Source organism: Sander lucioperca, chromosome 2 (genome assembly GCF_008315115.2).
Source record: "Sander lucioperca isolate FBNREF2018 chromosome 2, SLUC_FBN_1.2, whole genome shotgun sequence".
Lineage (NCBI taxonomy): Eukaryota > Metazoa > Chordata > Actinopteri > Perciformes > Percidae > Sander > Sander lucioperca.
In genome coordinates, this window is record NC_050174.1 from 27,504,569 (window position 1) to 27,520,869 (window position 16,301).

General features: G+C 43.1%; 1 protein-coding gene across 2 annotated transcripts in view; it reads left to right on the forward strand.

Moving 5' to 3' along the window:
- The window catches only part of apba1a (amyloid beta (A4) precursor protein-binding, family A, member 1a), a 42,713-nt gene that overhangs the window by 7,560 nt on the left and 18,852 nt on the right, over positions 1–16,301 (forward strand). For both annotated transcript variants that reach the window (XM_031300458.2, XM_031300459.2), the window contains exons 2-3: positions 6,497–6,564; positions 9,161–10,808. In XM_031300458.2, coding sequence (XP_031156318.1) covers positions 9,264–10,808 — 1,545 coding nt within the window. In that variant the 5' untranslated portion in view covers positions 6,497–6,564; positions 9,161–9,263. The remainder of the gene's footprint in view (positions 1–6,496; positions 6,565–9,160; positions 10,809–16,301) is intronic.

Here is a 16,301-nt window from a genome sequence, read left to right on the forward strand (position 1 = left end):
TTGGGAATGATGAGGGTAGGCCTATATTTAGAAAAATCTCTGTCGTTTTTTCCCCCAAGATCATCAGTGTTTCAGTTTGCTGCTTTGTTGGATTCTTTTTATTTCCAGCTAGTGGTCAGCAACAAGCAGACAGCTCCACTACTGCCCACTAGCTTTATTTTCAGCCTGTTTGTCTCAGGCTCTTTGTGTCTGTGTGAGTGGATAGGTGGCTGTGGCAGCCTGCAGTCAGCCGCCTGCCTAGACAAAAGGAGGATAAAATAAGTGGACATCTTGGCAGACATGGAAAAGGAGCTCTTTGCCACCGGCAAAGAGCATCCCTATTTGTTTGGAACATTCCTGCTAGTGTGTGTATCAGTGAGCAGAGACTGAATTTCCCCTGAGAGGCCATCCAATCCTCTGGCCTCAGTGGGAATACACTCAGGTTTGCCAAATACATGAGGAAATGGTTAGAGGCTGAATCCATTTCATGATGTCAATTTCTGCCTCCTTGAGCATTTAAGGCACCATGAGGCAAATAGTTCACCCTAAGTATTATTCGTCATATGTAGCTTACCCCCCCACCACACACACACACACACACACACACACACACACACACCTTTCTCACAAGTTAGTATCATCTTTAGGGGGTGGCATGAACGATATACAAATCAAAATGGTCAGTGATCCCTTATAACACCCAAGGCGGAGTACCAACTGAGACATCACATACTAGATATGCTGTGTCATATGTCCAAGACATCAAGACAGCATCTGAGCTGTTCATACTGCCATCTGTTGAGAAGAACCGACAACAAACATGGAAGGGTGTTTGTTAGATGGAGATCGACAAAACACACCTGGATGCTTGCATGGGGCTGTTGCTTCTTGCTGGGGTGTACAGATGCTCGACTGAGGCTACATGTATGGCAAGTGTTCCACCCATTTGTCCCAAATATCCCTGATGGGAGCAAGCTGTCAATCACAAGGCAAACACGCATGTCAACCACATCATCAAAACAGCCTTCTTCCACCTCTGTAACATTGCCCACTTCTGACCATTACTGTCACTTACTGCTGCTGAAACACTCATTAATGCATTCATAACATCCAGGCTCGAGTACTCCAACTGTGCATCATTCTTTAGGCTTAAAAAGAAGCAGAAATTCTGCCGGCTGGCCAAAAACCTTCTGGTGTAGAAAGGCTCCTGCACTCCAGTCCCATTCCCATCATTTATTTACAGGAGTGCAAACATCAGTGACCTTTCTCAGCGCATCTTCTCTCCTAATGACATTTTCACCAAGTTCATGACAATCAGCACAACTACTACAGAGTTTTTTCTAGGGCTGCACAATATATTGTTTTGTTTTTTATTGTCATCGCAATATTAACTGAAGCAATATACATATCGCAAAAGGCTGAGACATATCGCGATAGACACTCTAGATAGAGATCTTTTGTGTTAGTTGAAAGAAAATATCAGTAGAAAATTACACTTTATTCTTTTTTGTGTGCTGCCTTTTATATTCAATTCAATGTTCAATAAAAGAATGTTGGAAATGATTTCCTTTCATTTGTTTTAATTTCAACAAGCAATTGTATTTTAGCATATACTGAAAGCAGCAGAACCGAGAACACTTTAATATCTGTTTATTTATCTCAAGTAATATCGTTATCGCGATATTCAACAACGTTATCGCATATTTTCCTCATATCGTGCAGCCCTAGTTTTTTCTGCTCAGAAACATCCACAGTAGTTCCTGTAAAGCCCCTGTCAGTCTCTCTTTCTTCAGTACCCCAGCAGCCTGCTACAGCCCTGCTGCTAATTCAAAAGAGAAGATGTAAATGGATGAGACACAGCAATAAGGGTTCACAAGCTCTGGCCTATTCTTGGCTGCTGTGTTTGTTGGCTTCCTGCTAATTAGTTCTTCAAGTCACAACCTAATAATAGACTCTCTACCCCCCGCACCACTTTAAAGGGTGCTAAATAATGTCAGACACTAGTATTAAGAGACAATTCAGACTTATTTGACATGAGGTATTGGTTAGGGGTGTAGCAAATAATTGATATTGTGATATAATCTACATCATAAGTGTCTTATAATATGGTACACTAACCTGCTAGTAGCGTCAATTTAATCTGTTGTGATGCTAAGGCAGAGGTGTTCCCTGCCTTTTTTTTTTTTTTTTTTTTTAAAGATTATTTTTTTAGGCTTTTCCGCCTTTAATTTTTGACAGGACAGCTAGATGAGAAAGGGGAGAGAGAGGGGGAAGACATGCAGGAAATCATCACAGGTCGGATTCGAACCCTGGACCTCTGCGTCGAGGCATAAACCTCTCAGTATCTGAGAGTCGCCGTCTGTCTGCAGCCTTTTATTTCACAAAGCTCTCGACAAAAAGTCGGTCTGAGGTTTACTCTTGCTCGGTCCTATATTTTCTTAGCTTCCTTCTTGTTCATGTCTTTTCGTCCCTGCCACGATACCCGTAGAGGCTGCTGGATCTGTTGCCCACTCGCCTGGCTCCAGGTTCTGGTACGACACTGGCACCGCTCCTGCCAGTATCCCTCCCGCCCCGCCCCGGGCCTGAAAACCTCCTCCTCTCAGCAGTCCAAAGCTCCTGTGCTAGTGCTGGGAAACTCCCGTAATTAGCATGGCCCAAACTCCTTTATAAATAATCGGACCAATATGTTGTTGTTGCCAGTTGCCAGATCTTGTATGAAACGCATCCTATTCACACAATCCACACACCATATACAATTTTCAACCCGTTTGTCACCTCAACCTGTCAACCTATACCCCTCAACCTGGCAACCTATACCCCTCAACCTGGCAACCTATACCCCTCAACCTGGCAACCTATAACCCTCAACCTGGCAACCTATAACCCTCAACCTGGCAACCTATAACCCAGTTGATCTCTGCGCAAGCTTCGCAGAAAGTTCAGACCCGAAAGCGAGCCGATAAAAATGGCAGGTGGAAATATAGATGTAAATTTCAACAGTGTTGGGCACAACAGTTTACATGCATCTTACCTAGTCATATCGACAACCTCCACGCTTTTTGTAAGGTCGCATTGATTTTAATGTAGCGCACAGCAGGAAAAATGACATCACCCAGCACATTAAAACACTGCGACACCATCGCGCAGAAGGGGCACATAAAGGCACACAGGCGATGTCATCCTTCATCACGAAAGGACAGACAGAGGCAGAAAACGTGATGCAAGCTGAACTCACTTAACACTTACAATACACTTAACAGTAGAGGCACCGTGGCTCTGTCCGGTGCTTAGTGTTACCCAAGACGATTGTGATTGGTTTAAAAAAAAGCCAATAAACCAGATCCCAGATGTCGTGTGGAGTAGCCAGACCCTCCTCTGCAGCAGTGTGGAGTAGGGGTGGGAAAAATAATCGATTCTTAGATGCGTTGCGATTCTCTCTAGAACGATTCGATTATCGATTCTGATAAGTTAGTAATCGATTATTTATTTTATTTAAGATTTATTTATTTATTTTTTTATGTGTTGATTTTTATTTAAAAGTTACTATCTCCAGACAAGTACAAATCAGAAAACAGAGTGACTGAAAGAGGACGGGATAATGGACAACAACTTAGAGTTTAGGCAGAAAAAAACACACAAAAATGGCCAAAAGGAAAAACATTTTTTTGTATATATACATGATCTAATAAGACATACATAAAATAATTAGGCAAAACACATATAGGCTGTTCATCTACTTTATCACATTCCATCTGACCACCTCATGTTTCATGTTCTAAGAAGCCAATTCTCCACCTTAAACATGACTGCGCCTCTAACATGGACGATTACTGGGAGAGAAGGGGACTTTCACGAGCACGTTTAAGGCTTCAGCATGGAACGACTACCAAACAAAAACCTCAGGAGACAGAACATTTCATTAAAACTTGTGTGTGACAAATATTGTATATGTCAAAATCTAAGCTTTGTCTAGCTGCTTTGTCTAGGAAGTGATTAGCAAACTGAGTAGCAAACTCAGATTTATATGTCTATTTTTTTAAATCACGCATGGAAATGTACATTAAAAAATTGTTGCATCGAGATGCATCGATAATCGGTTTAGAATCGAATCGTTGGCCTCTGAATCGGAATCGCATCGAATCGTAAGGTGCCAAGAGATTCCCACCCCTATTGTGGAGATAGAGCTGGACATGGGAGACTATTCAGATAGTGATGTTAAAATCTCTCTTTCACCTTGACTTTCCCATCAACACTTAGTTAGCAGTTGGTAAAGGGCAGCGAGCGACAGTCATGATGCTGGAGGTGGGAGAACACTTCTGCCCCCCAGAGAGGTCACCTCCTCATCTGCCCTCCCACAGAGAGCAATTACCCGCTGGTTTCCATGGCAACCAGCAGTCTTGCTGTGAGAGGGGAGTGGAAGCACAGCGATGTGCTAGCCTTCAAATAATGTATTCCCTTTGTCTGGAACACACTAGCAGGAGTTAAATACATGTCACTGTCAGACGATCATTGTTAAGACACAACATTACCACAACAGACCAGAAGAAGCATCAGTCAACACACAGTGCTAACAGACTTTACTGAAAATTGCTATTCCGTGTAAGTTGAGCTGCATTGTAACGTAATACACACCTGTAGTACCCTTTTAAACTGACCGTCGTCGATCTGAAATGAAGACAGATTCATCATCTGCACAGACTATTTCTCGCATAAAAAATTTTGAGAAACACATTTCAGTCAACTTTTTTCTTAAAATAAGAAATTGTTTTTCAAATGATGTTCCGTTTTCAAATCCGGGAGCCCCACGTGAAGCGTCGGTCCAATCAGGTGCAGCCATCGCGGTTGTTCGAGGGTGTAGACTGTTTCCTTTGCTTGTCATTGGTCAGTGAAGAGACACTGATAACCGTTGCTGGCGAGCCCACTAGCGTGCAATGCTGGGAAGCAGGGTGAACCCTTCTGTAAAAAACAAAGCGTAAATGGACATGTACCATTAGACTTGCATTACTTTGAGCAGGAGAGCCCTCCATCTCTATATAAGAGAATATGATATATACAATATAAACTTGAGACACCTAGAGCAATTATTTCACTCTGTTTCCACCATTTGTGAATATATTCAAGAGGAAAATGTGTGTGACTGTTAGCAACAGTTCTTTGAGCCTATTAAAGGCATTAAAGATCATTACTGATGAAGATATAATATCATTCTATGAACAGGGAGATAATGAGGATGCTCTCATGGGTCTGCCTCTCACAGAGTTTTATAATTACAGCTGATGTTGATGCTCTGTGCTGGAGCACAGTGTAGCAGTCGTGGTCCTGCTATGGTTGCTGCACCAGGATCATGAAGTACATTATTACTATCAGATGTGTTGCAATGTGGGCGCCCAGATAGCTCAGTTGGTAGAGCGGGCCCCCATATAAAGAGGTTTACTCCTCGGTGCAGCGGGCCTGGGTTTGACTCCGACCTGCGGCCCTTTGCTGCATGTCATTCCCCCTCTCTCTACCCTTTCATGTCTCCAGCTGTCCTGTCAATAAAGGCCTGAAAAATTATTTAAAATAATGGTGCGTGCAGGATTACGGCTGTATGAAGGCCACTGTCTTTCCAGTGAAAAATGCTCACCAGGTGCTAAAATAATTATTCTGGACTTTGCATTTTTGGACCCATGGAGCAAGAGAGTCCTTCTCTGGCTGAGCTGACTGGCATCCTGCTGCTTTCAGTTTCATTGGATCTAATGGGTCAAATTTACCAAACAGAGTGTTTGTGATGCTCCTTTCTTTTGAAATGAAATTGGGGGAGATACGTTTGGGCTCACGCTTCCCCAGCACTGTTCCCTTTTGAATTCATTAACCCCATGACGTTTCGTCCATCAGAAACAAAACATTTAGCTCAACTCCTGCAGCAAAATTGTCCATATGCTTTTTCAACACTTTCAGAGGGTTAAATGAACATTTCTGCAGCAGCAAAACTGGAGGCTAGGCTTGTTACCTTGCTAACTTAACTAGCGTGACATAGAATGTACAAGCAGACATAGTTACACTGTTATTTATTGACAATAGTATACTCTTGATTGAAGGTGTGCATATGCTTTTAAATCTGGTATAAAGTTGTCATAAAAAACTGGAAATGATAAAATTATTAATTTCAGATTCAGAGGCCTTATCTTTTCCATGCAGAGGAAATCTGGGTTACAGCCCGCAGTTGAGTCCACATCCAAAATGCCAAACTCGAGGCTTCAAATTGGCAGTCCACAAACCAATGGGTGATGTCACTGACGCTACATCCACTATTTTTACAGTCTATGGTTATTATGCATCACTGGAGAAAAGACTAGAGAGGGATGAACAAGATTTCTGTCTTCTTTATAGGTCTCTCATCTAGAATTTAATGTTGAGCTCTGATTAGTTAGCAAGGGTCTCTGAGGATTTACATGGAACAAAATGTTAGATTTAATTTTAATTCAATAGATAATTGTATAAACTGTACTGAAGTTTCCACTTCTTCTCTCTGTTCCAGGGTGGACCTGAGAACAAGGACCTCACAGAATCAAACTGCTGCTGGCATCGTACACCTGATAACACAAGGTGAATGAGTGGCTGACAAACTTACGTTTACGTTACTGATTATTTAACATAAAAATAGGTAGTGCTTTACGTTATGGCTGTGAGTGTGTGAGACATGTATGAGCTTTGGGACCTTAGGGTGAAGTATGGTCTCTAAAACCAAAATATCTTTAGATGCATTAAAGGTGCCCTGTGGAGTTTTATAGTGTTTTATGATGACCCTGATAAAGGCCACAAGCACAAACCAGCTGGTCCAACAGTAGGGGCTGGTGAAGTTTGATCTCTTCAGTCCTTTTCTATGGGCTGAAATATGTGCCACCAGAAACTGAATTTGAATCATTTATATTTGAATTTTAATAGCTAAACTTGAATAATTGCATTGAAAAACTGAATTTGAATCACATTATTTGAAATTGTATTGTTTAATTTGAATCATTGAATTGAAAAACTGAATCTGAATAGTATAATTTGAAATTGAATTTATTCGTTTGGAACTGAAGTCCAATCAAATTTGATCCTCACTGAAAATTCAACTCTCTATATATCTTCATATTCAGTTCTCACAATTGAATATGAACACCTAATAGATTGTGTCGTACATCATTCTATTGATCCTTGACTATTGATCCTTGGCTGTTTTAATGATCGTCATTTTTATGGTAATGTTGCTTAATGTGAACACAAACTGAGTGCCATGATTTTAGTTGACAATGCCCATTCATTTTGTGGAGTGTAACGAACATTGCAGCCTCTAGGGGCCACTGCTGGAGCTTTAGACTGTTTGTCCGGTTCAATGTACCACTGTCTCTGTCTCTGTTATGTAGTTGTAGCCAAAGTATGAGAAGTAACTGAATGTTGTGAGTGCATGTTACCTGAGTGCCGTGATGGTTTACCCAGCCCCAGCTCCAATAGGCATGCTCTCCTTATAATGGTTCTACATGAGTATGTCCTCGATGCTGTGACCATCGCTCCTCTGGGGGCCCAATCTGTGAAGACATTTTTCCTCTTTGCCTTTTTCTACTTAATATCCAAAGTGTTTTCTTTCTGCCTCTTTCTTTAGTAATGATCTGTCAGTCAGTGAGGTCAAAATGAGCAGACTTTGTTGTTTGAGAACAATGAGAGAAAGCCAAGAAAATTCTTTGTTTCATTGTACGGAAAATTCAATCAATTAAATGATAAGCAGATTGTCATGACCCATGACTGAAGTGACATTGTGCTACAGTAGATGTGTTGATGTTGCCTGCAGGGCAGTCAGTAGACTGGTAGGAAGAGAGGCATATGCAGATGTTTGGACAGATGTGACTGTAATGACATGACCACAGTCTGATGAGTGTTGCTTTTACAGATTATTACCCCCATTTGAATCCAGTTTGAAACTAGAGACCATCTTGCGATGGGATCACACCAGCCGTGACGCCCAAATTGGGCCAGGGACCTAGAGTGGTGGGCCCCCCTACTTTTACTCCCCCCCTTGCTTGGACCACACACATTTTCAAACCTCGCCTTTATTTTGATCTTAACTACACACCTGTGTTTGGCACAGTTGCGACGCTATCACAGTAACAACATCTGTCCGCAGACATATAAACACCTGGCAAAGTACTTAAAAGTGCCTCTGTGGTAGTTCCTGCTACAGTACATGTCTCCAGGAACACGGTTTGCCATGTTGCTTCAGGATATATAAATCTTTAGTTTTTGTAGATTTTCCATATGTTGCTTTTTAATTTTTAAACTTGGACAAAAGACAGGGGGAAAACATCTGTTTACTCACGAGTAACTTATTTTATATTGTATGTGTGTTTTTTTATGCAGGGGATTTATTCTGCACTCTGAATAACACTTGATAGCGTGTGAAAATAGATCAACTTACACCTTGTGATTTCTGCTAATATTGTATTGATACTTTCTGTCAGTAGAAATTTCTGCACCTCTCTCGGACTCGTTTGGTGCTCCAGTGTGTGCCTTGTGTTCTGTTCCCAGTTCGTGTCAGTCGTTTGCGGCCAGATTATGTTGAGACCGAGTCGAGACCAAGACCAGACCAGTGCGAGTCCCACACTGCATGAAACAATACAATGTGGAAAATGCTAACCATAGGCACTCCTCAAATTGATCTGAAAGATTCACATTCCCATAAAAAACACCCACAGAAAACAAATTAAGATTCTTCTTCTTTTATTGCCATAAGTGTATCACGAGAAATGCCTTTATAAAATAATCAGAAGGCAGTTGTGGTCTTGACCGGTCTTGAAATAAAATCCTGAGTCCTCTTTATCTGAGACCAAGACAAGCGAGAGTAAAAATGTGGTTGATTCCGAGACGGGACCGAGACGTTCAAAACGTGGTCTTGAGACCGGTCTCTAGGCCAAGACCAATCTAGAGTACTACAACACTGGCTACGAGACAAAAGTCAATGGTACAAATACGGCAGGCATTTGTGTGAGTGGTTAGCTCGCCAGCTGCAATATTATCCAATCAGACCTGTAGTAGTTACGATGTCATCAAACTTCCAGCACCACCTATTTCACAAGAAAGCATCAATTTCTGTGTCCGATTCTGGTGTGACCAGAAACTTAATACATTTCACTCATGTTTGTCTCTTTCGGTTTACCACTTTCAGGCTCCTCCCAGCAGCCTTTGCCCTGATCCATAAAGGCGCCTGCTGATGACGGACTCCTAAAACCTTTCTCTGATTCAGCTCCACCAACCAGAACCAGACAGCCATGAACCCCGAGGAGACGGAGCTTGGCCAGGAGGTTATGGAGGAGAACAATGCCCCTCCTCGCCAGCGCCACAACAACCGGCCCCGTAACCACAGCAACCAGGAAAAGCGCTACAGACGCTTTGAGGCCCCTGCTGGAGGAAGTGCTGGCAGCAGAGCGAGGGTGCCGCAGCAGCGCAGGCCACAGGAGGAGCCGGACATGGAGCTGCAACACGGAGCTCGGTCTGCACAGCCCCAACAGCCCCAGCCCATCCCCCGACCCGCGGTGACACGGTACCGCCGGCAGGGGGACAGCGAGGCACGGATCAGGGCCCAGCAGCAGAGGCACAGACAGAGGCAGCAGAGAGAGGCAGAGAGAGCACAACAACAGGAGAGGCAGCAGCATGCGGAGATGACCCGGGAGGATGAGCGAGAGAGGGACGATTCAGTGCTGGCCCGCTCAGCGAGCACGGAGAGCGGCTTCCACACCCATACCGATCGGGCTGAGGGGGACGATGGTCTGGTGATGATGTCTCTGGAGCCTGAGGGGCAGCCAGAGGCGGAGGATGAGGCGGGGAACTACGGAGTCCAGCTACGGCCGGAGGCGGAGGGGTACACAGAGAGTGCCGAGGCTGAACAGCAACACCAACAACCCCATCCTAACTATCCTCCTGAGCCCCCGCCACTGCCACGTGAGCCCCTGCCTGATATCCAAAACCCCCAGAGACAGGATGAAGAAGAGGAGATGCTGAACACTGGCTACTCCAACTACGTCTACACCCGGCCCCTCAGCCACTCTGGAGGAACCGACTTCTCGGCCAGTCAAAGCTCGGAGAGTTTAGACGCTGTTCTTCCGGACGAAGCCTACTCTGAGCCATATGACATTTACTCACTCTCTGAGCATGTTTACGAGGAAATCTGCGACGCTCCCACTTCAGTTTCCTCCGCTGCAGACGGGGCTGAGGACACAAAGTCTCTCCAACAGAGGCGGGCTGGCTTTCAGCTGTTGGAGGGCCGGGCGGGGGGTGGAGACTACCATCAGCAGGAGGCGGTGGGCTCCCGTCTTCGCCACTACGACGAACGCTCTGACGGTGAGTCAGACAGCCCTGAGAAGGAGGCGGAGTTCGCCCCGTACCCACGCGCTGACAGCTGCGACCAGGAGGAGGACATCGACAGCATCGTGGCTGAAGTCAAAGAAAGCCTGAGCTCTCAGAGTCTTCATTGTGCTGTGGAAGACACCATAGATGAAGAAAATGAGCTACAGCAGGAAGAAGAAAAGTCCCAAATGGACTCTGACAAGACCCACAGAGCTGGCGCCCCAGGGCAGCCAGCCAGAAGAGCATCTGTGAGTCCTCCAGAGGAGCCTGCAGCTGCGAGGAACAGCCAGGAGAAGAGGGACGCCATCTCCCTGGCCATCAAGGACATTAGGGAGGCCATAGAGGAGGTGAAGACCAGAACAGTGAGATCTCCGTACACACCTGATGAGCCCAAGGAGCCCATCTGGGTAATGAGGCAGGACCTGAGCCCCACCGCTGAGAGTGACCTTCAGCCATCACTGGGGGGCGACGTAAGTACAACCGCTCTGGCTACTGTTGATCAAGTTCCGGGTTTCCCCCAGAAAAATCGTTAAGCCCGGTGTCATTTTTCGATGACGGTACGGCTTGGGCCAGTCACAGACTGATGGCAACAATCATGTAGAGCCTAAAAGTTTCTGTAAATCATGGATGGAATCGCAAAATTGATAATTTAAAAAAGCTATAAGACAGATTTCATAGGGCCCTACATTAAGTTAGTGCAAGCTAACTGGAGATTTGAAAATATGACTTTGTCTAAGTTTCCAACCGAGCCGTCCCGTTGTAACTGTAGTCATTAAAAAATAATTCCCAGTTGCTTAGGCCTGGGGGGGGCAACTTAGGCCAGGTGGGCCACCGGGCTTGCAATACACTGGGGGAAAATCTGATGTTGTATTGGATACCGTGTCTGTTCTGTTAACCAGCTGTTGGTTACATATGATATGATATATTAGGGATGACCATTATTTTTGGTCATAATTGAAATCAGGACTATTTAACACGATTACTCAGTGACTTAAGATGTTGCAATTATTGAGCTTGAAAAACTTAAACAAATCAACAGTGCAAACACCTTGGAACTGTGAATTTTCCCTTCATACTTTTCCTGTTTGAATCTGTTTTTTTTTTCCATTCAGAACACAAGACAAATAAGAGTTTACTTGCAAAACGTAATGTGCAAAATAATCGTTTTTCTCCATTACTATTACTACTACTATATGTGTATATGTATGTATGTGTGTGTGTGTGTATATATATACCTGTGTATGTATATCGGTTTACTTCACTTATTTTAACGGTCGTTATTTAAGTCTATTCCAAGCCAACAGAGGGCAGAAAGATCAGAACCCTTCTATTATCAACAGCATTAGTTACACAGTTCACCTCATCTGACTCAGAGTCTGAATGGGTCAGACTGCAGAAACTCAAACACGCCAGCTGTGATAAGACACACAGACTGGACCAATCACAGCTTAGAGACATCACAACATATCAGGTGTGTGTGGGACACATTGTCATAGTACAGAAACATAAAGCAACATAGTCTGTTAGTCACATCTCTCACTGCCCTCTAGTTAAATCTCTTTATACAGAAAGTTTTCTTTTGTCCAGGCTCCACCATATTACAACCAAGGTGAAAAGAATTGCATTTGTGGTGCTCACAACACTGAAAAAAGACAGGAAGGAACAATGTCATCCTGCACAGAAACATAGACCAACAGGAAACAAACTATTTTTAGGTTGTATGTCAGTGACAACGTGTCCACGCAGGAAGTGTTGTGCTTATTAATGACCTAAATGGCCTTTTAAGTCTTGAAGTCTGTTTTCTTCCATTTTCTATGTGTAATGACAGTGATTGTGTAGTGGGCTCTACACAGCAGTACTGTGGCTGAACACATCCTGTGTACATACTGATGGACTGAAGCTGCTGGAACATATTTTTTCACATCCCTTCAGGGGTTTCTAGCCATGCAGATAGTTTTGAGATATATGTTTTGGAGACTTCCACCTTCGTCTGGAGTTGAATGGAATTTCATATTTGATGGTCACAGAGTTCAGCGACGGCAACCTATATAATGAAATATATCAACATCAAGATATGAAATGATCTATATCTGGATAGAAGAGTTTGGCCATATCGCCAAGCCCTAATTGATGGTCATATTTCCTCACCACATGCTTCTGAGCTTTTGCTGGCGTATGGTGGTCTCCCACACCTTGTGTTCCTTTCCAAAAACGATCCATTTTGTGTCACTGCATCTGAGGGAACGTTAGCTTGGCAATAGTGGCGTAGCACGTTTGTCTCTACCTAGGTGATCTGTGGTGATATTTAAAAAATATAGAAGTTATACATTTTAATTTGATGTTTTTTAATTCATGTGTATTCTTGAGCACATTTAGATCTAAAAATAACTACAGGTCCTCCAAACCATACGACGATATAGGTTGTTTATTCCAACCCTCTAATATGACATGTCATGTCTTTGTGTTAAGCACAGAGGTTATACAGTTATATGTACATATTTGTTTCTGTATTTATTGTTTGTTTATTTCATATTAATGTTTAAAATGTGTATGTTTGCACCAACCATCAAGGCAAATTCCTAGTGTGTTACTTACTTGGCAATAAATCCCTTTCTGATTCTGATGTTGGAATGTCTATTTTTGAACAATGAGTGCCAGGATAGCTGTTTCCAGTCTGTTTCCAGTCTGTTCCCAGTCTGTTCCCAGTCTGTTCCCAGTCTGTTCCCAGTCTGTTTCCAGTCTGTTCCCAGTCTGTTTCCAGTCTGTTTCCAGTCTGTTTCCAGTCTGTTTCCAGTCTGTTCCCAGTCTGTTTCTTTCCAGTCTGTTTCCAGTCTGTTTCAAGTCTGTTTCCAGTCTGTTTCCAGTCTGTTTCCAGTCTGTTTCCAGTCTGTTTCCAGTCTGTTTCCAGTCTGTTTCCAGTCTGTTTCTTTCCAGTCTGTTTCCAGTCTGTTCCCAGTCTGTTTCTTTCCAGTCTGTTCTCAGTCTGTTCCCAGTCTGTTTCCAGTCTGTTCCCAGTCTGTTCCCAGTCTGTTCCCAGTCTGTTTCCAGTCTGTTTCCAGTCTGTTTCCAGTCTGTTTCCAGTCTGTTCCCAGTCTGTTCCCAGTCTGTTCCCAGTCTGTTTCCAGTCTGTTCCCAGTCTGTTCCCAGTCTGTTTCCAGTCTGTTTCCAGTCTGTTTCCAGTCTGTTCTCAGTCTGTTCCCAGTCTGTTTCCAGTCTGTTTCCAGTCTGTTTCTTTCCAGTCTGTTTCCAGTCTGTTTCCAGTCTGTTCCCAGTCTGTTTCCAGTCTGTTTCCAGTCTGTTTCCAGTAACTGGCAAAGATGTCCCTGAGTGGTTCAGAAACCTTGCTATAAACTGTCTTTGTAATGCATGCTACCCCTCACATTATGTGGCTTTCTTATCAGTTATGGTGATTAATCCAAACATTGTTCGGTCTCGGCCTCAATAGAAATCCCCCATCTCCATTTCCCACCCCCCACCCCAATGATTTATTCAGTAAGGGTGAGAGAGAGAGAGAGAGAGAGAGAGAGAGAGAGAGAGGTAAAGGGCAAGAGCTTAGGTAAATAATTCAGTGAGGATCCAATAACAGAATGACACGGCTGTTTTCCAGCTTACATCAGCGTGATCACAACAAAAATACAGCCTCTGTTTTAAACTTCATATTTAAATTGATTGCATCCTTGACATTCAATGTAAATAAATTTGATGATTAAAGATGCCACAACATCACACTGTGAACAGAGCAGAACCAGGCCCACAGACAGGCAGAGGCAGTCTGTTGATCCCATGATGAATCCTGATACCTGAGTGTTACCTGAGCAGCTGACTCCTCCAGTCTGTGGATACTGGTGTTGCATTTAACCGCTCACTGCCAACTCTCAACGCTAGTTCATCTGGGGCACTTGTTGAGCTTCAGCTGGGTTTGTGCACTTACTAAAGGCCATGGAAAACTATTGGATGTATCAAGTAGAAAAGCTGGAGGAGGAAGAAGCCAAGCAGGAGCAGCAGCCTGACCAACACGATGGAGATGAGGTGTGGACAGTTTGATCTTTCCATCGGCGTGTTGAAGTGATGGTTTATATCTGTAGTGGTGGAATCAATAGTCTCATGGGTTGTGTTGATGTTGTGATGTGTGGAGGCTTCTGTGTGTGTTTATAAGACCACACTTTTCATTCCAAAGCCCTTTTGTGGATTCATACTAAAGCTGAGAGAGGTGCTGTTAGCTTATAATGTTTTCTTTTGGTATTTGTCTGATTTTTACACACAACAATTTGTGATCATGATTTAATTGTCTTAATATCTCAAAGTTTCTTGTCTGAGCCATCTCTTTCTCTCACAGCTGACAGAAATGACTTTATAATGATAAACTATCAAGTACAGAAGCCTGTCAGCCCGAGACAATGACTGGTGGAAAAGTATTCAGATCCTTTTATATGAGTAAAATAATACCACACTGTAAAAAATAATAAAGCCTGCATTCAGAACTTTTTCATGAGTAAGAGTACAAATCAACTACATTTTAAGTATCAAAAATACTACTTTATATACTGTTGGGAGTCCATCATTTCTTAACGATTTCCTGTCTGTGTGATTTTGAACTAATTAAGAAAAGTGATCTTTGCATAAGAGCTGTTGAGTGAATAGTCAAACAAAAAAAAGTGATGAATGAAATATTTACTTCTGGTAATTATATTAAAAAAGCTACAGTATGTACAGCAACAGCAGACCCAGGTCGCTGTACCAGAATATAGTTCATATTGTGTGGCTGGTTCTGTGGAAAATAGAGACACAGTAAAAAAAAAAAAAAAAGTATAAATTGTAATATAGTGTTGTGGGCGGTGACTCATTGAAACCGGAGCAGAGGGAGAGAGACAGGGCTGGAGGTGAGCCAAAGTAGCTTGGCCCCGATATTTGGCCATGCCAATAAATGGTCGATCCCTAGTATATATTGCCATTTCGTGTTGGCTGTACTTATGATTTTGTACCATGTGTTGTGTATTATATTTGTAGTGCTATGCCTTTAGAGGCCAGGTAAAACAAATCATGCTCTCACCTGTGCACACCTGCAAATGACAATCCCTTTGTCTATTTGTGTCACTACACCACCACCAAGCATTGAGAACATTGTTTGTGTACCCAGAGTTTACTAAAAAGAAAGGTTTTGAACAACTCACGTTAGCAGTTGTTGTTTCCGGGCGCTACCATCTCACCAGTCAAAAATAGGCGATGTCAGAATGTGAATGAACGGACTCCATAGGAGGAAATGTCATTCTTATATGAGGCTCCTTTTTCAACTACAAGGTCAATATTGTTTTTCACTAACGACAAAACAACAAATTATCCGTGCATTTATATGGAACTAAGCTTTAGGAGCCTTCCATCTTTACTTTCCTCCCTGTTACGGCGATACAACAAAACTCAGTTCAGTTCTGATACCAGAGCCAGAGGCACCAACACCAACATCAGGACAGGAAGTGCTGACAACTAAAAGATAAACACATAATCAAACCACGAGTGGTATTACAGTATTATTTTATTATGGCTCTGTGGTATTCTTCTCATAGTATAATCATATTGTACGTGGGGGCTTCTCGACCCCCTTTACGTACGATGACGTCATGATGGGAATTCAATGATGTCACCGTGGGGTGTAATCGCCAAAGACTTTTCTAATTTCTCATTTGTATTGTGCACGTCAGTAAATAATTGTTCACTCAACATGAGGTTTCTCCCGATTGTAATGCTGTTGATGAGCCAGCTGTCACACCAAATGCTTGCTCTTGGAGGGGAAATTTTTGGGTCTATAGAGTGTGGTCTAGACCTACTCCTGTGTCCTGAGATAACTCCTGTTGTGATTTGACACTATAAATACAATTGAATTGAATGAAATGATAGAAGGGTTAGTGTCTTTCTGCACTCTGTTGGCTTGGCATAGACTCTAAGGTGTCGTTCACACCTCCACACCG